Consider the following 24632-nt stretch of genomic DNA (forward strand, 5'->3'; position numbering starts at 1 on the left):
GGCAGTTTTGAGGGACGTGGGACGAGAGATGACCTTATTGAGTTTGGAATATATGGAACTTTGCGTGCTTGTGAGGGCACTCTGGTTTTGGGTCAGGATTGTAACGGCTTCCTTAAGCTGAGAGAGAGTATGAGTGAGTGCTATCGGCCATGGGGAGGAGGCAATGAAAGCACCAATTGATAGGGGTAGATGGTTAAGAGCCCTCTTGTGTTCAAGGCCAGGAAACACCTCCAGAAAAAAAAAAAAGTTTTGCTTGCTAATACTTGCCCCCTTTCATTAACAACTTGACTATTTATAGGCTTACAATTAAGATAATTGTAGAAAAGATAAAAGACAAAAATATTAGATGGTTAGAAAACTAAGGGACAACCTCTAATAAATTCTAATTCCACTACTAATTAATTCTCCACTATAGAGTAACTGCCTAGTGGATGAATTCTTCCCATCCCTTTGGCCTTTTGTTGATCCTTTTGGGCCTGAGATTACCCGCGGGATTCAGAGTGCTATTAGAGGATGGAAACATGGAATAACAGATGATGAGGTTAGTTGCTCACATGGATTTATTTTTTAAGTATGATGAAATGATGAATGAGAAGATGATGTGTCTTTGTGATAAATGATGGTGCAACATCTACTTTCTAATTATTAAAGCTACAAATTTTCATGGTTTGTGCTCTCCAGGTGAGATATCTTGTTTCACACTACTTCTGAGCATACTATGCTTATATTCCTACACTTTACTCAAGAGAGTCTAAGGGACCAAATGGATTAGACCCTCAACATCTCCTAACCATAGAGCATTGCTATTTTTCAGTTCTTAGAGAGAATTTGAATGGCTATTCAAATTACTTAGTGGCATTATTAGTGGAGTGGTCTCTGTGAATGTATGAATACATGATTTTCTCCTTGGTGATAACTTGGTGCCACACCCATGGATCAACACAACCTTGAGCACTTACCTCTCCACCATTAGAGTTGGCCTCTGTGAATGTATGAATACATGATTTTGATGATGCCAAAGAAGAATCAAACAAGGTTGTTTCAAAGGATAAACATTGCATCAAGATTAATACAAGGTTGCTTCAACAAAACAAGGCCTTGCTTCAAGATTAACTCAAGATCAAATATTGCCTTAAAACAAAGTGTTTCCAAGACATCCAAGGCTCTGGTAATCGATTACCAGGCAGTGTAATCGATTACCAGAAGATAATATTTGAAAAATAGCTTTTAAAAAGGGTTTTGAATTTGAATTTTGAACCTATAATCGATTACTAGATGTTTGTAATCGATTACCAGCAATGGAACTCTTGAAATTCAAATTCAAAAGTCATGACCCTTCAAAATATAACTATGTAATCGATTACCAGAAACCTGTAATCGATTACTAGTGAAAAAATTCAGAAAAAGTTTTTTGAAAAGACACATCTTTTCAAACCATTTTGAAAAGGCACAAATGGCCTATATATGTGTGTGTCTGATTTCAAAAAGCAAGAGAGAGATATTCCAAGAAAACTTCATTGTAAAATTCTCTCTCAACAACTCTTGGGCAAACACTTGCAAATCTATTGAGAGTTCATATAGGAACTTCAAATTGTATTATCCACTCTAAAGGAGAGTAATCTTTTTGTTCTTCTCAGAAAGTCAATTGTAATCAAGAGACTAGTTGTCTCTTGAATTGTGAGTTTCCTGAACACAAGGGAAAAGGATTCCTTGGGTGTTCAGAAGTTGTAAAAAGGATTTTTACAAAGATAGTGGAAAATCTCAAGTGGGTTGCTTGAGGATTGGACGTAGGCACGAGAAGTGACCAAACCAGTATAAATCGAGTTTGCATTTCTCTCTTCTCTTATCTCATTTATGTTTTTGGAATCAATTTTGTCTTGCATGTTTTAAAGAACATTATTAAATTGATTGTTGCTTCTTCTTCTGCATTCTGAGCCTATCATTTAGAAGGGAGTTAAAAGTTTGTTAGTGGGAAATTTTGAAACTTAATTCACTCCCCTATTAAGTTATTGAGGCCACTTGTCCAACAGCCTCTCCCAATAATGCAACAATTACTTCACCACATTGACAATAAATTCCTTAATATTTCGGTTATTCTCTTGAATGTACAAGAACTACTTCACCATACTGAGTATTGGCAATGAGAAATGGTCTTTCACTATATCTTCAAATCCAGAAAAAGGATTCTCTTACTACATATATATATATATATATATATATATATATATATATATATATATATATATATATATATATATATATATATATATATATATATATATATATAGTTTAGAAATTTCCTCACCTCATAAAGCATTATAGATGGGTTCCAACCCAAAATCAACCATTATTACAACTTACAAAAACTCCAAGGTTTAAATCCACCAAGCAAAAAGTTGCCCATGAAATTCATGGCTGAGTATTTTCCAGAGACTTTTAAATGAAAATCTTGAAAAAAGATGCATTAGTTTCATGAACTCTGCTGAGTTCTTTTTCTTGTTTTTGCAGTATAAGTAATATAGTATGACTAACTAATATTGCACAATTCTTTCAACTATGCTCCATTGTGCTTGCAATTATATTCGAATCTCAAAAAAAGACACCTAAAAGATTTTTTTAACTTAATTACAAAATTTATCTCCTTGTTTTACCTACTTCACCAAATCCGTCCTCTTGTTTTTTAATTCACTATCCGAGTCTTTCTATATTTCAAAATTCACACTATTTTAATATAATTTTAACCGTTGACGATGACGTAGCTCCATGTGGAGCTTGTAGGCCTTGGATCTTCTTTATCAATGGAGTCCTTTGCTTCTTGAAGTTTAATGGCAGCGGAATGGAGAAGAAAGAAAGATGATTGGAGACGCCACTTCAAGGAGAAGATGAGTCAAGAAGAAGCTCACCACCATAGGAAGCCATGGATAAGAGCTTGAAGGTAGGAGAAGATGAGTGGAGGGAAAGGGAGAGAAGGAGCATGAAATTTTGTGCCTCAAATGAGGTTTGAACTTTGAAGTGTAATTCTCAAATGATCAAAGTTCAAAAAATGCACACACATGGTCTCTATTTATAGCCTAAGTATCACACAAAATTGGAGGGAAATTTGAATTTCTATTCAAATTTCACTTTAATTTGAAATTGAATTTGTGGAGTCAAATTTTGGAGCCAAAATTTCACTAATTATGATTAGTGAATTTTAGCTATGGTTCAGCCCACTAATCCAAAATCAAGTCCAAGATTCTCCACTAAGTGTGCTTAGGTGTCATGAGGCATGTAAAGCATGAAGGACATGCACAAAGTGTGACTATATGATGTGGCAATGAGGTGTAACAAGCTAATGCTCACCTTCACCTCTAAAATTTAATTGGATTGGGCTTCTCCCAATTCAATTAAATTTATTTCCCAACACACACATCAAATATTCACTTATTGCATGTGACATTACAAAACTATCCCTAATACCTTGGGGGTAGGATTGTATCAGACGAACGGTTGACCGTCAAATTTTAAAGTTGACTGGGCCAGAAAGTTGACCAATGCTTTTCTAAAAAAGAAAAACTAAAAATGCTTGAAAAATGACTAGAACCATGATCCTTGAATTGAATAACACACTCCTTTACCATTACACCTACATGACCATTTAAATATTTAGTGCAAAATAAATTATTAATATAATTTTTATGCAAAAAATAGTTCAAAATTTAAACTTTATTCTTTTTTATTTATTATATTTTTATAGTCTTATGTATTTTTATCACATAATTCAAAAATTATTTGATATAGTAAAGATATCATAAATTTTATCTTTAATATATATATTTTTATATAAATTATAATTTCATAAAATGACACTATTTTATCATCTTTTAAAATATTTATATATGTGATTTAAAGATAATATTTTTTTACCTATTGTATTGCCCAGGATTCACAAAATACATGTAGCACCTTATGTGGCACTTCGAGTCACACGTCAATCCTCCATGTGAGTCCTGACACAAGAGCACAAACGTTTAGCCCTTAACAGTTGAGCTTCCCAATAGACAGATTATCTCTAACCTCTGAAACATTTGAATATATTGTCATCTTTTATCTCTTGACAGGTACTCAATTATCTAAAAAGTCAAACATTATCTATAAGGTATAAAATATCTACTAGCTTTTATCTCTAAGCTATATATTATCTCTAACTTTATCTCTAAGCTATCGACTATTATTTACAACTCGATAATTATCTGTAAGGGCTATAACAACACCTACAAACAAGGACCCACAACTTCATTCCACTTTATAAATATCATGTTCCTTTGAACCCTCAAGACACCTCGAACGCATATGGACACCTGATTGCATACTCATGTATACATATTCTCTCTTATTCTCCTAACTCACATACGTACTTGAGTATTGTAGTCTTTTGTTTTGCATGTTCCCTCCCTTGCTCACCTTTGTCATGTCCGCCCTAACGTGTGTCAACTTCGGATTTTGGTAAATACACCTATATTAAGATATTCTTGTTATTTATCATAATAATATTTTTTTTATTTATATTTAACTTTATTCAATCAGGTACATAATTTTTTTTAAAGAATTACATTTTATAGTAAAAATACGTAATTAAATAAAATGGCAATATTTTCTATTTTTATAAAAATTTATGTATATGATTTATTGATATATATATATATATATATATATATATATATATATATATATATATATATATATCAATAAATAACATGAATATCTTAAAATAGATTAAAAAATGTTGCCACTAAATTTCAAGCATTTATATAAAAGATAAATATAATATATAAAATAAAAATAAAACTTATATAAATATGCATATTCTAATTTATGTGAAATATAATTTAATCTTATATATTATATTTTAAAAGATAATATATACGATTATAAAAATATAATAAATTAAAAAAAAATAAAATTTGAAATTTGAACTTTTTTTTTTACATAAAACTTACATTAATACTATATTTTGCACCAAATATTCAAATGAGCACTTTCCTGTTGTGGTAAAGGAGTGTATTACTTATCTCAAGAAACATGGTTCTAATCCTTCATCAAGTATTTTTAAAGTTCTTATTTTTTAAGAACCCTTGTTTTAAAATGTTCATAAGTATAAAAATGAGAAAATTATAAGTAACTTATATTTTTTTATTTTATTTCCTTTATTTATATATATTTCCTTTACTTATAATTTTCTTAGGGTGTAGGCGGGTATACAGATCCAGAATCTGCAGACTGGCCCATTAAACCAAAAGATCTTGCGGATAATGGGTCTTTTTTTAACATTTGCATAACTATATCAAGTTTTTAAGTTCAGGCAGTTAAGCCTGCAAACCTAGTGAGCTTTATTTATGGACTTTCGAACCACCAGTGTAATCTGCCTAATGTGAAAGCATTGTTAAATTTTTATGTTAGGATTTGATCTTTAATTTAGATTATTATTATTAATTTGTTATGTTGAAAATGTTAGTATATTTTACTATGATAGATTTTAGCTTAAAAAATGAAGTCAATTTTTTTTCTAATTCTATACAATTTTTACTTTTTCTTTTGAAAAAAATTATACCATGAAAATAAAAAATAAAAAATTTCAAATTAATATTTAGACCCGCAAACTATTTTGTTCATCTATGAACTTTTACGGGTCGAATGTAGATCTTGAGAAAAGATCATTTATTTCACCGGTTCAGCTTATCTAACTTGACTAAAATGCAAGCAATGTGGATCAGACCTTAAATGGCCCAGACAAGTCACTATATAAACCCCCCTTATCTTTCCCCTTTGGGTATGCCATTGCTACTTAGCATAGAAGTTATTTTTTTTCTAGAGCGTTAAATATTAATAAAGAGTGTGTGAAACATATTTACACAAATTTTTTAATATGTTTCAATAATTATTGAGATCTAGAGCAATTTTAATTTATAGAGAGGATGTATTAATTAATGTAATCACTGGTTCACTATAATATATTTAAATTCAAATCTTCACTATAATATTAAACCTTTTCTTCCTTTTCTTTTTTAAGATCACAGCAAAGTTGAGACTAAAGACTAAAATCATTAAAACTAAATTTTTCTATATTTCATATATGTAGTGGAATTTTTTGGCATCTAATCCACCTTAAAATTTTTTTTTTTTTCTTATCATGTTATTGGTACGAAGTCTTTACCACCAAAAATAGTAATTTGTTCTCATCGAAAACCGTGAGTGCACACAAAATGAATATTTCTCTCTTAACATAATTTATTTTATATTCAAGATTAAGATTCAAACTCTGGACAACTTGATTAGTTAGTGTTGCATGCTATTAACTAATCAATCTTTTTTAAACAAAAGAAACATTTGATTTCTTGTATTATTATTAGAGTTTAATAAATATGCATTATTGGTATAATAGTTTTTAATTTTTCAATAAATTAAATTAATATGATTTTTAATAAAGTTATTATAAAAAATACTAAATTAATCACACACGAAAATTTATAGTTAGATGATGTTATAAACAAATTTTACATTGTCAAAGTATATATTATTTATTTTACTATATAAATTTTTAATATATGATTACAGTTTATAATAAAAATAAATAAATAATTTTCTAATATATAAGTTATACTGATTCTGGTCTTTTGTATAAGAAATAAATGAGAGTCTTTTTAGTCATATTTCAAAGAAACATAGACCCACTTGTTAATTTTTTATACTCTTAACTTATTGTAAATTCTATAAATGATATATCCACTCACTTCCTATGAGAGTAGATGCATTCATTGTGCTTTGACAATATAGTATTTTGTACGTATTTAAACTAAACGTTTTTTGGAGAGGTAATCAATTTTAAACTTTGAAATAATATAGAGATAGGTTGAGAGGGACGGACAGATAAGAATTATAATGTATACGGATGAAAATCAAAGATAGTCGAGAGAGTATGAAAAATAAGACTCTCAAATTTCTTAATTCTAAATTACAATACAAAGTGAAGTTTTGTAAACCAATTTTAAAATAAGTTTGCAATTGACAAATTACTTTAAAATTATATGTTATACACTAAATATTAACTTAATACTTTCTAAGCTTGAAAAAAGAGATGATTAGGCGGGGCATTGTTTTGTGAAATATAATAGTAGTGTTATATATATACAGATACAACAAGCACGAGAGTTGTGATAGAATCTTTCAACTCCAAAAAAGAATGGCCAAAAATCGTGAGAACGCAGCTGCAGGAGCGAATCCCATTCATGAAAAGAGGAAATACACCCGTTGGACTGAGGAGGAACACAGGTATGTCTGTGAAAGAAACACATTTCTTTTTAAGGCTTTATTATATGTTTGTTTCTCTTTTAAATTTCTTAAATGGGTTCTTCTTGGATTTTTACTTCACTCATTACTTCTTTTTTGTTTTAATCATTATTTCTTTCTATTTTTCAAACATTTAATTATATTTGGGTCAAAGAAAAGTGACCAATGACAAAAACAAACGTAGCATGTGAATTTATCTTCTTTGTAGAAAAGATTTCAATTTTCTTACATATTTTTGTTCTTCTTCCTGGTTTCGATAAATCAAATTGTTTTCTTGACTAACGAACAAGAAACGCTAGCTTTTGGTGAAGTTGTTTACTGTAATTTAATGCAAAAAAAGAATGATTTCTTTTTAATCATTAATTAGGAATCGTGGCAGAATTTGCGAATCGGTTTTTATTGAATTTTTTTACTTCATCTGATTGTTTCTTTCTTGTTGGAATTATTGTTTTCAAAGATTCAGTATCTTTTTTGCCTTTTTTATGATAGGCAGTTTCTTCGCGGGGTCGAAGAATATGGCAAGTCAAACTTGACAGATATTGCCAAGAATGTTGTAGTGACCAAAACTCCAGCCCAAGTTGCTAGTCACGCACAGAAGTATTTCCTCCGCCAAAAGAGTGGGAAGAGGACAAGACCTAGCATACATGACACTGAACCAGTAGTGGCACAGCCACAGAACATACATGACAGGGAACCAGTAGTGGCACAGCCACACAACGCAGAGCTGCCAGAGCATCCAATCCAACAAGGGCTAAACCCACCAAACAATATAATAACCAATGATTTTCTAGCAAATTTTAAATGAAAATCTAGAGGAAACTGCAGTAGTTTCATGGTATAATGATCGAGATAGGCCTCCTTTAATACTAGACAAGTTTATGTAAGAAGGAAGCCTTAGGAAAAAGGAGTTAGTTTTGCAATTTTGTAATTGGTTTGTGAGGTACCAGGTTCCCTAAACTACCTGGCTTGTACCATTTTGTCTCTCTTCAGAATAACACAGATTGTTACATTCCTTTTTCTTCTATCAGTTACTTGCATTCTTTCTTTCTCCTTAATCCTCTATGGTTCAGTTCTATCATATAACTAACATAGAAAATTCTTTCAATTATGTTCAAATCCCAATAGTTGTTTTGGTTTTTTTGGTACAGAAATCCCAATAGCTTGGCAAGCTAATATGATTCATTTTATACAACTATTAATAGAAATAAGAGTTTTGGTGACTTCACTATAATAGTAGATGAGGATGACAAATTGACAATCAAGAGCATCTAATATGAGCTCGTAAAGAAATAATATTGGAATAACATAACAGTATGAGAAAAATATTATGTATGATAGGGTATCGACTAGTGTTAGGACACAGGGTGGAGAGTCAGACGATTTTCCCATCACAATTAGTTTACATCAAGGGTCAACCCTTAGCCCCTACCTTTTTACCTTAATTCTGGATGTCCTCACGGAACAAATCCAAGAGATAGTGCCGAGATGCATGCTCTTTGCAGATGACATAGTCCTCCTTGGAGAGTCGAGGGAGGAGTTGAATGAGAGGTTGGAAACTTGGAGACGAGTTCTAGAAACACATGGCTTTCGCCTAAGCAGAAGCAAATCGGAGTATATGGAATGTAAGTTCAACAAAAGAAGGAAGGTTTCTAACTCAGAGGTGAAAATAAGAGACCATATTATCCCTCAAGTCACACGGTTTAAATATCTTGGGTCTGTAATACAGGATGATGGGAAAATTGAAGGGGATGTGAATCATCGCATTCAAGCAGGATGGATGAAATGGAGAAAAGCATCGGGGGTGTTATGTGATGCAAAGGTACCGATCAAGCTAAAGGGAAAGTTTTATCGGACTGCGGTAAGACCGGCGATTTTGTACGGAACAGAATGTTGGGCGGTCAAGAGCCAACATGAGAATAAAGTAGGTGTAGCGGAGATGAGGATGTTGCGGTGGATGTGTGGTAAGACTCGACAGGATAAAATTAGAAACGAAACTATTAGAGAGAGGGTTGGAGTAGCACCTATTGTAGAGAAGATGGTGGAAAATAGACTTAGGTGGTTTGGGCATGTAGAGAGAAGACCGGTAGACTCTGTAGTGAGGAGAGTAGACCAGATGGAGAGAAGACAAATAATTCGAGGCAGAGGAAGACCCAAAAAGACTATAAGAGAGGTTATCAAAAAGGATCTCGAAATTAATGGTTTGGATAGAAGTATGGTACTTGATAGAACATTATGGCGGAAGTTGATCCATGTAGCCGACCCCACCTAGTGGGATAAGGCGTTGTTGTTGTTGTTGTTGTTGTTGTTGTTGTCCAGAAAATTAACTTTCTCCCAGCTTATCAACAGGGAGTTCCCATTTGGAAAATTCAACCAAGTTTCTGCTTACAATATATAGATAGATCCATTGTGCAAGCAAAATGTATCTGCTGAGGAATGTGTTCCACGCATTGCAAACAAGATTCTGAATCTGAAGCATACACCCACAAAGCATACACCCACAAGCACCTAACTTGTCAACCACGAGCTATTTTTTTTTTTATATGTAAGAGGGGTATTTGTGATATAGATTCCAGGTACTGCAATGTTTCAAGACCTATTTGAGTATATGGCCATTTTATTGATATCTGACTATAAGAAAAGACATTCTGGAATGGAAATTCTCTTTCATATGATAATATAACTGGAACACATTCCTGGAAAATGGAATATGGTTATTGCTTCTCAACTCTCAAGTTCTGGTCTAGTGATACACGTATAAAGATATATATATATATATATATATATATATATATATATATATATATATATATAGGGAGTTGAAAGAGAAACATACCACAAAAATATACCACCTCTTTCCCATATCTTTATAATATACACATGTCGCCCATGATTTGAAAACAGCTCCTCTGAAAACAAACAAGACAATAGACACATCACATACTAGTTATTCGTATTATTTTCAGAATGCAAGGATAACTCCCTGTTACCTGGGAAAACAAAGATGTGGTTGATGGCCTCCAGATATGCCAACATATGGCATTGGCTTATGACCTGAGCAGAGAGAATTTCATTTTAACCAAAGCAAAAGCAATTTCAAGTGAGGGAATGAAATTTAGAGTTAATCAATTACTTTGATAAAGGTGTGGTAAATTTCTTTGTCGTCAAGGCCACTCAATACATGCACATTTAACATAGGATGGAGAACAGATCCACTTCCTCTGTTTTAATTGCAGATGTAACTAAAACATACATATATCAGACATTAGAAAGATTACAGCTACAATATTGCTTCAAAGGATAGAAGCCAATTAATTTAGACAAAAACACGCCAGAAAAATGTAAGCAAGCCAAAACAATTGATACTAATATCAAAAGAACAAAATTGAGAAAGAGGAAAAGAAACCAAGCGTGCAGTTGTTCACAATTTCCAATAGAAGCTGAGTTCCAGTTCTCAGGGCTTTAACATCATGCAGATCATATGCATTGGTCAGAAATCTAACAAGTACTGGTTCAATGAAATTCTGCAGAAACAAAAGCTAGGCAATTTCTTTTGTTTGTGAGAATTGTCAAAGGTCTTGCTTGATCAACATCAATTTTGAGCCAGGAATGATCTTACCATAGAGGCATCTGAACTATAACTAGAATCCAATGACCCAATTGAAGTGTTACTAAGATCCACTAGCAAGTTGAAATCAATGAAATAACTTCCTAAACTATTAATGTATGTGTTTGAAGATTCCCTTGAGTGAATATCTTCTGCTTCCCTGAAGATGCTAACCATTCTGACTACATCGGAACTGCATATCCCACAGGAAAGTGCTGAAAAGCCAAAGGTGTGTAACATATGATATACTAAAAGCACAAAACAATTGTCCAAAATTGTGGTCACCACTCACAATCATGAAATGGAAAATTTAAAAATTTGAAATAATAAAAATCATAACACAACTACAATGAATATAGCTGTAAAGCATCTTGTTGCGGTGAAGATGATAACACAATGGAAATAAGCTATTTCTTGCAACATCGAAGGAACCTGGGAACCCTAATACCCATTCCGAAGAACAACTTTCTTAATCGAAAAATTACAAAGTGTAGGCTCATCAAACTTCCTTGTATTTCTTACAAAGTGTTTATGTTTCTTCACTTTTCGTAGGAGTCCTAAAATCTAAAGCATACAGCGTACATGTTCATGTAGAGTTTCGAAGATATAAAAACATTTTACAATTAGTTATTAAAATAAATTTTTGTAATTTGATAATAAAAAAATTGTGATTTTAATTATTTTTTTGAAATTTCAAAAAATAAAATTTAAAATCTCTGAATTTTAATATTTTTTATTATGATTAAAATAATTTTATATAGATGAAATTAATTTAAAAATATTTCTATCATATATATTATCATTTGACAATATACTTTCATCACGAATCTTTTAAGGTAAATAAAAAATATTAATAAAGAAACAATTTCTGTTTTTTTTTAAGATCAATATTAATAAAACTGACTTTTTAGCTTGTTCCTGTCTAAAGGTGGGTGGGTACTTTCTTCCTTACCATGTCTTTCTTATGGTATTCTTCCTTGATAGGTGCTTCAACTAAGATTTTGACCCAGAACGACAAATGAAAGTAATAAGTGAAATATTCTCGAGGTAAAGGGTAATAAGTGAAATATTTCAGTTATTTTTTCAAGTCTTTTTTCTGCAATTATGTTGTGTTTTTATTACTAATGAGTTTGGGGGAAGCTATTCCAAGGCATGCCCATTGATAACTTGGGTCCTTTTCGGATCTATCTACTACAAATATGAAGTCTTCTCCAAAGCCAAGTAATCGAGGTCCGAAGGTGTGCTCGCACGAAGAGGTGGCCGACAACAAAGAGGACGTAAATAATATTTATTGAGGAGCTGGCAGAAGTGTCGTCTAACCATGTTCCCGAGGGGAAATCGAGGCGTCATCGAAAGGGTGTAAAAGGAAAGGAATAATTTCATCCAATAACATTGCTTGATTTTTCATGGGTAGACAGAGAAGTTGGATATAGAGAGTCTACATAAACTCATGAGAGTTTCATAGACTCGACTCATATACTCAACTCATAGACTAGTAAGAGTCTACTTCATATAAAAATAATAACAAAATATCTATTAATAACATACTAATTAAACATTTCAACAATATAATAAAGCAAAATAGTAAATTATAAAGTTCTGAATATTAAAATAACCAAGTCTAGTAATAATACATCACTACTAGACAATAACTTGTAGAGGTTATAATAGTGTTAGATAATTCTCATCGAACGTTTGATGTTATTTGAGAACAAATGTTTGATATTATTAAAGGTATGTTGAATGCTAAACAGACAGAAAACAATAAAAAATGACTTACATTTTGGTCTAATTTTTTTAACTTGCTAACTCGTTGACTTGATGGTAAACTCGAGAGTCTACTAAGTTTACTTAGAGTTTATAGAGTTTACCAAGAGTCTACTAAAAAAAGAGTTTACTCAAGAGTCAACTCGAAAAGGACAAATGGACTGGTAAACTCATAAGAGTTAGCGAGTTAACTCGAGAGTTTGATAACCATGTTTTTCTCTATTATTTAATGGCAGGTCGTGTATTGAGCACTTCCTTAATTACATCAAAGTGTGTCCCATTAAGGAAGATGGGTACTGTTTGGTTACATTGAAATGGTGTCGAACATACGCCAATCCCCCTACAGACCTCATGTTTTTAGATAAAGGTATTGAGAACTAAGACTTCTATATGTATGATTGTGTATTCTGGGATTTTCATGTGTCTGTTCCTTTTGATGATTTTACTATGGGTGTCTTGCGGGTCTTGAACGTTGCCCCCTCTCACTTTCATTTGAATGGGTAGGCGATTATTCATGCATTCCAAGCCCTATGTTTGTATACTTTTGTAAAAACTACTTGGGGAAATTTATTTATTATTCTTGTTCATGACTGAAAAAGATGGCAAGGTGGGTTTTCTTTATTATTTTTGTTCACGGTTGAAAAAGATGGCAAGGTGGGTTACTTTATTATTTTTGTTAACTGCTGAAAAAATTGGTCTTATAAGAACTTCAAGACCAGTTAATTCAAGTTTGCAATAAAGATTTTTGTATTTGATTGAGTATATTTGTTTGTAGGAATCGTGGTTGAGGTTGGTGCCAACCTAATGGCCTTCCATCAAGCTTAGAAAAATCGAGCTTCTCAAGGGAATCTAAATGTTGTACCAATCATGGAAGTAAACCAAGAGCTTATCCCAAAAGATCTGTCTAGGGATACTACCCTTCCTCCGAAAGACAAGGAAAGCCAAGATCAAGAGAAAAGCGGACAAGAACAAACATAAAATGAGACATCGTGAGCATAGGAGATTTTCCTAGGTTCCATATGGGCATCATCATTCCAAGAAACTTAAGCAACAAACTTTGGATTTTTCACCTTCCCATCTTTTTGCTTTGATTTTGGCCAGGGCATCTAGGAGCTTCTTCTCCAAAGATTTCCACCCTTTCAATCTTATTGGTTTGCATGCTTTTTTAGACCATGGCCACGACCTCCAGGAAAAGTTTGACTAGGGCACCAACTAGGAAAACTATTGGGCTTTCCAATCACGGGCAACAACTATTGCTCAACATTTTCTTCTGAATCCTTCCAGTAAAGGTGATAAGTTTAAGGTTGAATTGGAGGAGGCCATGACCCCTCTTCAGGAAGATTTGAATGGAAATATTACTTTGGCAGGTGATAACTCAAAATGGAAGGGGAAGCTGGCAACCCTGGGTGATAAGGTGAAAGACCTTCAAGTTAAGGTGAGTGATGCTGAGGTGGGTGATAAGGTGAAATACCTTAGATAAGATTAAAATACTTTTTAATTTTTTAATTATTTTTTTTGTCTGGTTTTAATTTTATTGGGTAGGGATGACGACAGGGACAATATACTCATCCCCCGTCTTGCTTTGTTGTCATGCCTATTCATAATCATCACTTATATATTTTTTTTATTTTAAGAAATTAAAAATTTAAATAAGATTAAAATACTTTTTAATTTTTCATTTATTGTAATGTCTAGTTTTAGTTTTGTTTTCTAAATTAAGAAAATACTTTGATCGATTCACATGTCTTTATTATATCAATTTATCATATACCATTTCCTTTTTATATACAAAATAATTTATTTTGTGTGTCTTTTTATTGTTACTTACAATATACTAAATTTAAACTTCATCTATGGTTACACCTATTTCACATGGTGTCATGTTTTTTAATATACAAATTTACATCGTATTTGCTTTTACCTAAAATTTTTCATCTTATTGTTATGTTCTTTTTTACCAAAAAAAAAAAATACCGTTTTAACTTTTGTAAACAATATACTCACCACATAACTATTGATTCCTTTAAAAACAACAACTTTAATAAATTGAATATGCACTATATTATTTACTTGGTTATAAAATGTTGGATCAAGTGGCCTCAGAATAATTAAGAAGGGGGGGGGGTTGAATTAATTATTAATGAACCTTTACTAATTAAAAATCTATCCTTCTTAATATTACTAGATTCAATTAGGCTTTTACTATAATGTTAAGAAAGTAAAGAACAAAAATAGAAACTTAAACAAAAGTAAAAGCGATAATTAAAGTGCACAACGGAAATTAAAGAGTGTATGGAAGAAGAAGACAAACACAAGAATTTATACTGGTTCGACAACAACCCGTGCTTACATCCAGTCCCCAAGCGACCTGCGGTCCTTGAGATTTCTTTTCAACCTTCTAAAAACCTTTACAAGGAAAGATCCACAAGGGATGTACCCTCCCTTGTTCTCTTTTAACAACCAAGTGGATGTACCCTCCACTTGAACTGATCCACAAAAGATGTACCCTCTCTTGTTCTCAGTTACAACAACCCAAGTAGATGTACCCTCTACTTGTACCACAAAGGATGTACCCTCCAATGTGTTAAGACAAAGAATTCTCAGGCGGTTAGTCCTTTGAATCTTTGTAAGGGGAAACAAAAGATATCTCAGGCGGTTAGTCCTTTGAAATCTTTTGTTTAAGGGAAAGGGAAAAATCAAAAGAATTCTCAGACTGTGTCTTTTTGAATTCTTTGAAAAGGGAGAAGGGAGACACAAAAGAATTCAGGCGGTTAGTCCTTCGTTCTTTTGGAAAAGGGAGAAGAGAGACACAAAAAGAATTCAAGCGATTAGTCCTTGTTGAATTCTTTTTGGAAAAGGGAGAAGAGAATGAAAAGATATAGCACACTTTTGTTTTCTATAGAAGAACAAGGTTTGGAAAACAGAAAACTTAGAAAGCTTTTTGGGCAGAAGAAGAAGAAGAAGAAGTTCAAAAAGATGTTCAAAAAGATTGTAAGAGTTATTGAAATGCAAGTCAAGGTCTTGCTTTTATAGATTCTTCATGTCTGGTCAAGAAAACCATTGGAAGAGTTATAACCTTGAGAAAAAACTGAAAACCATTGGAAGAGTTATATCTCTTGACTTTTTATTCAAAACTTGTCATTAGTAATCGATTACCAAAACCATGTAATCGATTACACAAAGCATTTTATGAAAAGATATGACTCTTCACAATTTAATTTGAATTTCAACGTTCAGATACACTGGTAATCGATTACCAATATATTGTAATCGATTACACCATTTAAAAAACAATTGAAACATTGCAAATTCAGTTAAAAGCTTTTGAAATCAAACTTTGCCACTAGTAATCAATTACAGGTAATTGGTAATTGATTACCATAGAGTAAAAACTCTGGTAACAGAAAATTTTGAGAAAAACTCTTTTGGAAAACAAAACTATGCTATGTTTGTTTTTTGAAAAATCTTTTAAATACTTCCTTTGTGAAGTCTTCTTGATTTCTTCTCTTGAATCTTGAATTCATCTTCTCTTGAATCTTGAGATCAAACTTCTCTTGAATCTTGAATCTTCTTGATTTCTTCTCATGAAACTTGAAATTAATCTTGATCTTGAACTTGTTGACTCAATCTTGAAATCATTCTCTTGGGCTTTTTGTCATCATCAAAACTACTTGAATCAACTTGATTCATCATCATGAAGCTTGCTTCTACATAAAACACACGAAAGCAGCCGAGTCACTCGTCCAAAGTGTGACATCCTGGAAATTTCTACCTGGAATTTTGTAAGTGTTATATTTTAAATAATTATATATATATATATATATATATATATGTATGTATTATTCAGTGTATATATATATACTCCTAGTAGAAGTATGTACATTGGGGGAAAGATACGCGGGTTAGACTAATTAGCGAAGAGTAATCCATAACCGAATGGTTATAGATTAATTCTCAATTAATTAGTCTAAAATTATCGTTTTGCGTGCAACTTAAAATTTAACAAAACCAACCTCTGAACCATGCTCAGGGTCTCATTCTGAGCGTTTTGATATATATATATATATATATATATATATATATATATATATTGCCTACTTTCGAAAATGGGCCCCAACGAGTGCAGAGAAACACGAGGAACTGGAACCAGAGAAGTGACACACAAACCGAGGCAAGATTTCTAGCATTCAAAAGGTCAAATTTTTCTCTCCTTGTGGCTGAGTATGAAGTCACATCAAGGGGAAGAGGTGGGCCCCTTTTTCTCCACTCAAAATGAGACATGTGGCATTGCTTTTAGAAAAAGGAAAGAGAAAATATTTTTAAAATAAAAGCCAAATTCTCTCTCTTCATTCAGATTTCAGAAAAGCTTTTCCTCCCTCTTCCCACGTTGCTTTTCTTCTTCCTTTCTCCTCCACCATTGTTGCCCTTTGATGCTCCAAAATTGCTCATCACTTCTACTCCAAATTGCAAAGGGAAGCCATTTTCGGAGTCGTGAAGCACACCTCTACGTTGTGGGGCTTCGAATTTCAGGTATGGGTGGACTTCTTCTCACATGAAATTCGTGGGTGTTGGGTTTTTGGGAGATATGATGGGTAGTTCTACTAGGTTTATGCCTTATGGTAGTTATTTGTGAAGGAATTTGTTGAAAGCATGCTGAACTTGACATGTTTGATGTGAGTAAAGCTACCCATTATGTTTTAGGGTTTATGATGATGCTTTGTGATGTTTGTGTGCTGAAATTGTTGATAGAAAACTGGTAGAGATGATGGGGAAAGTTAATTTAGGGTTAAATGTGAGAATGACAATGTTGCAGGTAGAAAAGTGTGAGATTTTGAGGGTTGGAGAAGCCAAATTTGGGGTTAGTGGAAATTGGAGTCTAAAGTGAGTTGATTCTAGTTTCGAATGTCAATTAGGACTTGTAGGAAGGCTTGGGCAGAGCAAATGAGAAAAATGAGTGACAAAAGGTGAAATCAAGAGCCATTTCTAGGGTAAATTGGGTGTTGAGGGGTCAAATTTTGAATCGGTGGAGTTTTCTCCTTAAAACCAGTTTGAGCAAGTCTAAATCAATGTTATAGACTTGATTGAGATGAGAGTTTACCCCAAAATTACCCAATTCTCATTTTCACTTCTCAAACATTGAAAATTCACTAAATTGATGGGTTTTGGATACCTAGATTTTGAATTGCCTTGGTCTGATGCTTGTTTTTGGTTTAAATATGATTTATACATGATTTAGGACTTGTAGGATCCAATTTGAGAAAAATTGGATGTGGGCAAGATGGATTTCGAAATCTGCCCTATTATGCAGAAAAATGCTGTTGAATTGTGCAACAAATTTTTGATGTGTGCAGAAAAATGCTTGTGCATTGCTGGTTATGGGAAAGGTAGTATATTTTGGGTTCTAGACATTTTATAGCAGATCCCAACGGTCAAAATGTAGATTTATGTACTAGGAAACTCCAGTAAAATTTTCAAGTCGATCCAATGGTTAACAAATCAGAAAGAAAAGAATGTTACTTGGATATATGAGTAAGGAAAGCTGTGATATGTGAATATGTTTTGGGCAGAGTTTTTTGCCTCTGCCCTGTTTTCTTGGTTTAGGATAGTTTCATGGTATTTGGAATTGAATTGCTTGGATATTGTGGAAGCTTGGAGGGATTGATGGGGACCAGGTGCTGAGAGGAACGAGGATAAGGGCTACGTAGGAGTGCGTGAGCTCAGTTGAAAGGTGGGCAACTGGGGATGGTATGTTTATGTTTGACTTGTGAAAGTGGGAGAGTTGATTTGTGCCATTTCCCAATCGCCACCTAGTACCACATATGACGGGTACCCAATAATCCACTAAGCTTGATGTGAAAAAGCGTGGAAGAGTCAGTCTTCCTACTTTTGTTTGTTGACCACAGAGTGGTACCTGGAGATATGTCGCTGGGGTCAGGAGACCTTGGGGACATCAGGTGGGGTGCTATTGCCCAAAACCAAGCTTGACCAATCCCGACCCAACCCGGGCATAGTTGGTCAGTGAGAACCTGTGACGCATAATCGATTACAGGGCTTAAAAATGGACACAGGAAGTTAAAATGGCCTCTGGTAATCGATTACCAATGGGGTGTAATCAATTACACAGGGTGATAGGGCACTGGTAATCGATTACCAGTTTGGTGTAATCAATTACACAGTGCTACCTGCCACTGGTAATCGATTACCATTTAGGTGTAATCGATTACACAGTGTAAATTGTAGATTTCCATGTGCAAAAGCTGTGTAATTCATGTTTGGGCACTGGTAATCGATTACATACTTTGGTAATCGATTACCAGAGAGGAAATCCCTTGAGAAAGACCTTTTGACTATACGTAGCGGTTATGGGATGCATTGTATTGTTACCTGTAGTTAGATTTCTTGTGAAAGAGTCTACCCTCTTTCTTTTATTTCTTGTAGATCGCGATGGCAGTGCAATTAATCCATGATTGCGTGGTGATGGAGTGCCTAGAGTGAGTTTGGGAGACCCTCGAAGGCAATGAGAGGTGCCGATTCCGTGGCACAATTCGACTCACTGCTACTTCATCCGGAGGAACCCGCACGCACACTTCAGCAGTCCGTGGAGTGGATACTACCTACACCTACTCCATATCGACTAGTGGAGCCAGTTCAAGTGATAAAGGTGTCATCCTCTGGAGCAGCCTGTGGGGTTCGGCATTGGCGGCAGTTTGGGAAACATGCAGCAACTGACCCTCACGGAGGCCGACAGGGCGGCGGTAGCCGAGATAGGGAGGTTGGTGAGCAAGTTCGGTGAGGGTAGTGTGTTCGCAATCGGCAAGTGTACCAGATCGCATAAGTAGTATAAAATGGTAAGAACTGAGTATTGAACTCTCGGGGAACTTGTGTTATCTAGCAAGCTATTTCGATAAATAGGCGCCTGGTATGAAAATATGACTGTGATTATGAACAAGTATTTAAACTATCTAGGCAAAAAGAAAGAAAATCACGCAAGAGAAATACTGTGTAAAAACAAGTAGAGAATGTGTTGGTCTTCCTCATAGGTTCCTGATGCTAAAAAGGATGTTCTCTATTTAACAATGCTCATGCGTTCCTATCTTGTCTCCTGGACTGCTAGACCCCGATTCCTCATGATAGCCTAGCCTAGTCTTGATCAAGCCTCGTCTACAGATTCCTCTTGTAAGACTAAACTCAACCAAGACTGCAATAAGACATACATACACAACTAAGTTCTTGTACCCCGATTCCTCGTGATAGCACAACAACTTAGTCCCGTACTATCAAGGACTTTAGAATCAAACCAGTTTCCACTGTTGAATGACCCTAACAAAGCATGCATCTACGTGATCAAGGTAAAAGCACACTGGAATGAAAAGCAGATAACACAGAGAACACACAAAACATCATTACATAGATAGAAATATATTTACATCAGGTACCTACAGGGAAGATCCAACAGAGGATTTAACTTTCCATAGTCTGCAAACCTCCTTTACAACAAAGAGAAGAACAAGATGAAAGACAGTAAAAACACAAGTGGTGAGGATGTCTCCTTCACCTCTAGGATCTCACAATCACTCACAAACTCATCTCAAGCTCTCAGAACGGCTTCCGCTTCGAACTCATGTCTCTGTAGATCTTCACATAGAAAAATCTCTCAGAACTCTCTGGAACTTGGACCTTTCTCTCTCTAGAACCTTCGTGCATGATTTTGCAAAGGAAAATTTTTGTTTTTATGTTAAAAAAAAAAACTGGGGCATGTGGTTAATTTAGTGGCCATTGTACTAGCTTAGCACAGATCTGGATTGCTTAGCGCGTATAAGTGGATTTTGGCTTAGCGCGCTTGTTTCGCTTAGCGGATGAGCTGAAGCGGTGCACTTGATGACCTGGAGTGGTGCGCTTAGCGAACGTGACAACTCATCTTCTTCTGGATTCTTCCTCGTGCTTAGCCACTGAAGGTTGCGCTTAGCGAATTCTCGCTAAGCCAACAACTTGGCTTAGCGAAAGAGTGAAAAACAACACTTTTCCAAAGTTGCCTATTTAACCTGAAATTGAGAGAAATTGATTGTTAAACACACAAAACAAAAGTATAAATTATCTATTACCTATATTTAACAAAAAGTACTTATAGTATTACAAAACAACCATAAATTGGGAAAGTTTGATACAATATACACAGGTTTTATACACAAAATTTAGTTGTATTCATCGACTAACAACTCCCCCAAATTTACAGTTTTGCTTGTCCTTAAGCAAAAGAGAACAACTCACTTGTCCTCAAGTGGTAAAACATGCAATGATTATGTACAGGGGTGTATGCATCAAAATTCATTGATTGCATGAGAAAGATGAAGCAATGTGTACCTATCCCTTGTTTTCATAGAATATGCAGCTAGACAAAAAGGAGAACAAAATGTGAACAATACAATTAGATGAGGTTAATCATAAGACAGACTCAAGGAAAGTAGCTCAAACCACAGTCTCAAGGCTAGTATCTCACTCAAGCACAAGTGTTTAAGCTATTTATTGATAACAACTAATAGGAGGTCCAATCTTTGCATTTCATCTCATGTCATCAAGTCAAAAATATATAAATAGAATCAGAAGGAATTTCTCAGGCTTGTAGTGAGGTTGTGGCTACAAAAAATTCACTGGTTTTTCTAAGATTCAAACGTTTAGATTCTAAGAGAGCACAAGTCCTAGACTAATCCCAATGATCTTTTCTTGTTTTGTACAAATAGCCTTCTCACTATTCCATTTTCTTAAGTTGCTTTCAACCTTTTTGTAACAACACAAATTATTTTCTTTTTCTTCTTTTTTTTAACATACAACTTATTTGTTGTGTGTGCTAATGCTTAACCTTTTCCTTTTCATTCTAATTGACTTTCCTCCCCCAAATTTAGAGTAAATTTGCCTTGAACCATATGCTCTCCTAGAATCTAAACAAGGTATTAGGAGATAATCATTTAAAGTTTAGGGTTCAATTCATGACAAATCAATAAGCTTTATACAAGGGAGCAAAAGATACAAGTATCATTCAAGGTAAGCTATTTGGTCAAAAGAGCTTGTGTCTATACAATTCATGGCGTTCATCATGTTCTGAGTTATACAAATCATTCTAGAATTCATAGATTTATGCAAAGATCATTATTCATAGTTAGTCATTCACTCACAAAGTAAGTTCACACTCTCACCGGTTTTTGGTTCAAGCTTTTCTTTCACAATCAGTCTGTCTAGTGACTAACCATTCTATTATAAGTTAACACTCTTGTTCTTTCTTTGTTCAACATGCACATTTGCTCAAATTCATGAAAGGAAACACACATCTCATCTTAAGCATGCATTCAATTTAAAACAAGAAGTACAACCATTTTCATAAAATAAACAACAAGTTTCACTGCCATACCATCAAGAGTTAAGTTAAACTGTTCATGATGCTTCAAGATGAGCAACTATACTACTCATGCACAAAACTAACAAAAAGTAACTAATGTACTAACATCAAAGTTATACTAATAATTCAAAAACACAAAAAGAAGCTGGTGAGTAGTAGTAGGCTGGAAATATCCATATTCCTGTCAAGATGGACCACAACTTCCTCACTAGTCCATCCAGTTAGAAAAGTCTGAACCATCCTCTAGGTAGTAGTAGGCTGGTGAGTCAGGAGGAGCTGCAACTTCGTTATCTGAGTCATCGAGAATGAGTATCAAAGGTGGAGCTGATGGAGGTGGTAGAATCTCAACCTTCGGGGAAGCTGATGGGTCTGCTACTGGTGGTTGCGACTCAGCTGGTGCAGGCTCTGTCCTTGTTGGTATGGGACTGGGGGGCATAACCTCGGGAGATCTTCCTAGCCGCAATTGAGCTTCAGGACAGGCCACTTTATCTAAAAATTTCTCCATGAATACTATTGGCCTGTTATGAGCCAACTGCTGCTGGTTGTAGACAATAATCAGCTGCCCCCGGAATAGGCTCTGCAACATAGAAACTATAGGTTGTGCTTGTAGGCCATCTAGTTCCATGGTTGCTGTTGGAGGAGGTGGGTTGGATGATGAAGGGATGTCTTCAGCTCTTGCTCTCTTTCTTGTGGCCATCTGTAAGAAAAGAATGTGAACATTAGAAAGAAAATTAATTTAGAAGAAAGATAAAGGTCGCTTAGCAAAACAGCATTCGCTTAACGGTCCTTATAAAACAATATAGACTGCTTAGCGAAAAAGGGTTCGCTTCGCGAGTCTTCTTAGAAAACACTATACCCGCTTGGCGCCTATAGATCCCGCTAAGCCTAAAACTTGCTGCAATGATGTGCGCTTAGCTCTCCCTGAGCCATGCTTAGTGGTATTACACAGTAGAATTTTCACAAATTCTACTAAGTTATGGGAGCTTAGCGAAATGGGTCGCTCAACTCAGTCACCGCCGTAAAGAACTTCGCTTAGAGCAAGGATACTGGCTCAGCGCGCGGCTATCATGACAAAAAAAAAATTCTAAGTTACTTGGGCTTGGCGAATCAGCCTCGCTTAGCCACAAGTACTTATCCAGAGGATGAGTATTCATCCTCTACAGATCCGATCGCTTAGCGCGACAAATATGCTCAGTGAATTCTATTGAAGAATACAACTACTATTGATAGACTCGTTCAACGCAAAAGGTGCGCTTAGCGAGTTCTATTGAAACAATCAATGGGCATTGCTAGACTCGCTTAGCGCGACAGGTGCGCCCAGCAAGTTCTACCAGAAATGCATGTATGCAATGAGTATAGATGAACTCGCTAAGCGTTGAAGGCTCGCTGAGCGAGTTCATTGCAAATTTTCTGAAAACAGTAGAAAACGCAGTTCATATTCTTCTAAAATTGAAACCTCTAAGAGGTAGATTACGCATGCAAAGTTTCCAACATACCTATCAACAAACACCCTATATAGACACCTAAACTTAAGCTATTCCTACACATACTACAATCCTATAATTCCTAAAGCTAGTTTTAAAAGTTGTCTATCCTAAGGTTGAGCAAAATAACAAAGATAAGGATCATGAGGAACTTACTTGAATCGCTGATACAATTGACCCAATGCAGATGCTGGATTAGATGAGAGAGGGAGAAAGAGATGATATGGTTTATGCAGAATTCTCCACTTGTCCCTACACTTAGCACTTGTCATTGTGCTGAAGTTACACTTAACCAATGTTGTTTCGACGCTCCCGCTTAGCGAACACTTCGCTAAGTGGGAGAGTTGTTTGGTTTTCCAAGGCCAGCTGCTTAGTGGGGCTCGCGCTAAGCGGGAGATTCGTTTGGTTTTTTATTTTTAGCACAAAAATACTTGGCTTAGCGAGTTAAATCTACCGCTTAGCGAAATCTGTAGATCAGAAAACCTGCAACTCTCGCTAAGCCCCAAGGCCCTCAATTCTGACCGCAATGAATCGCGCTTGGCGACATTAGGTCTTGCTTAGCCAAGGTGAAGCCATTGCTCAGCAATCAGTCTGTCGCTTAGCGAAATTCAACTCGAATTGATTTTGGCCAAACCTTGGATAGCTTAGTGGAAATAATCAACCTTAGGTGCCAGGGGGGTGCGCTAAGTGCTTGAACTCGTGGCTTAGCGCATGAGTGATTATGCACTTAGCGAGAAGCAGGCGCTTAACAAAAGGACTAATTTTCAAAAAGATTTTTTTCTAAAGTTATAACTTAGTCCTTTCCCAAGAAATTAAAACCCTTAATTTCACATTCAAAGAGAGGTTGATATGCTCCATGAAAATATTATTAAGCAAGTTCCTAATGATCAAATGCATGAAAAACAAACACAACAAAGATTAAAACTAGGTTGCCTCCCAGGAAGCGCTTCTTTAACGTCATTAGCTTGCCACTTTTACCTCTCTGGGCAATCTCATGTTTTGGTTCTCACCTTCAGAACCTCTTGACCTTCTCCCATTACCTGCAAGCAAACATTGTGTT

At 34.6% G+C, this 24632-nt stretch overlaps 1 protein-coding gene and 1 long non-coding RNA gene across 3 annotated transcripts; one reads left to right on the top strand and one right to left on the bottom strand.

The window, feature by feature from the left end:
• Positions 1-3904: 3904 nt before the first annotated feature.
• LOC102662602 (uncharacterized) lies at positions 3905-11502 on the bottom strand. 2 transcript variants are annotated; one of them, XR_001384489.3, is made up of 4 exons: positions 10457-11502; positions 10314-10377; positions 10160-10232; positions 3905-3989 (listed from the first exon to the last, which is right to left on the bottom strand). It is a non-coding gene; the product is annotated as an uncharacterized lncRNA (long non-coding RNA). The 2 variants fall into 2 exon arrangements; XR_418079.4 differs by lacking the exon at positions 3905-3989 and adding an exon at positions 9901-10019.
• LOC102662458 (transcription factor DIVARICATA) lies at positions 7200-8528 on the top strand. The gene is made up of 2 exons (XM_006596206.4): positions 7200-7308; positions 7816-8528. The coding sequence occupies exons 1-2, from the start codon at positions 7220-7222 to the stop codon at positions 8129-8131; spliced, it is 405 nt and encodes a 134-aa protein (XP_006596269.1). The 5' UTR covers positions 7200-7219; the 3' UTR covers positions 8132-8528.
• Positions 11503-24632: the final 13130 nt, after the last annotated feature.

The sequence above is a fragment of the Glycine max genome, chromosome 14 (assembly GCF_000004515.6).
Source record: "Glycine max cultivar Williams 82 chromosome 14, Glycine_max_v4.0, whole genome shotgun sequence".
NCBI lineage: Eukaryota > Viridiplantae > Streptophyta > Magnoliopsida > Fabales > Fabaceae > Glycine > Glycine max.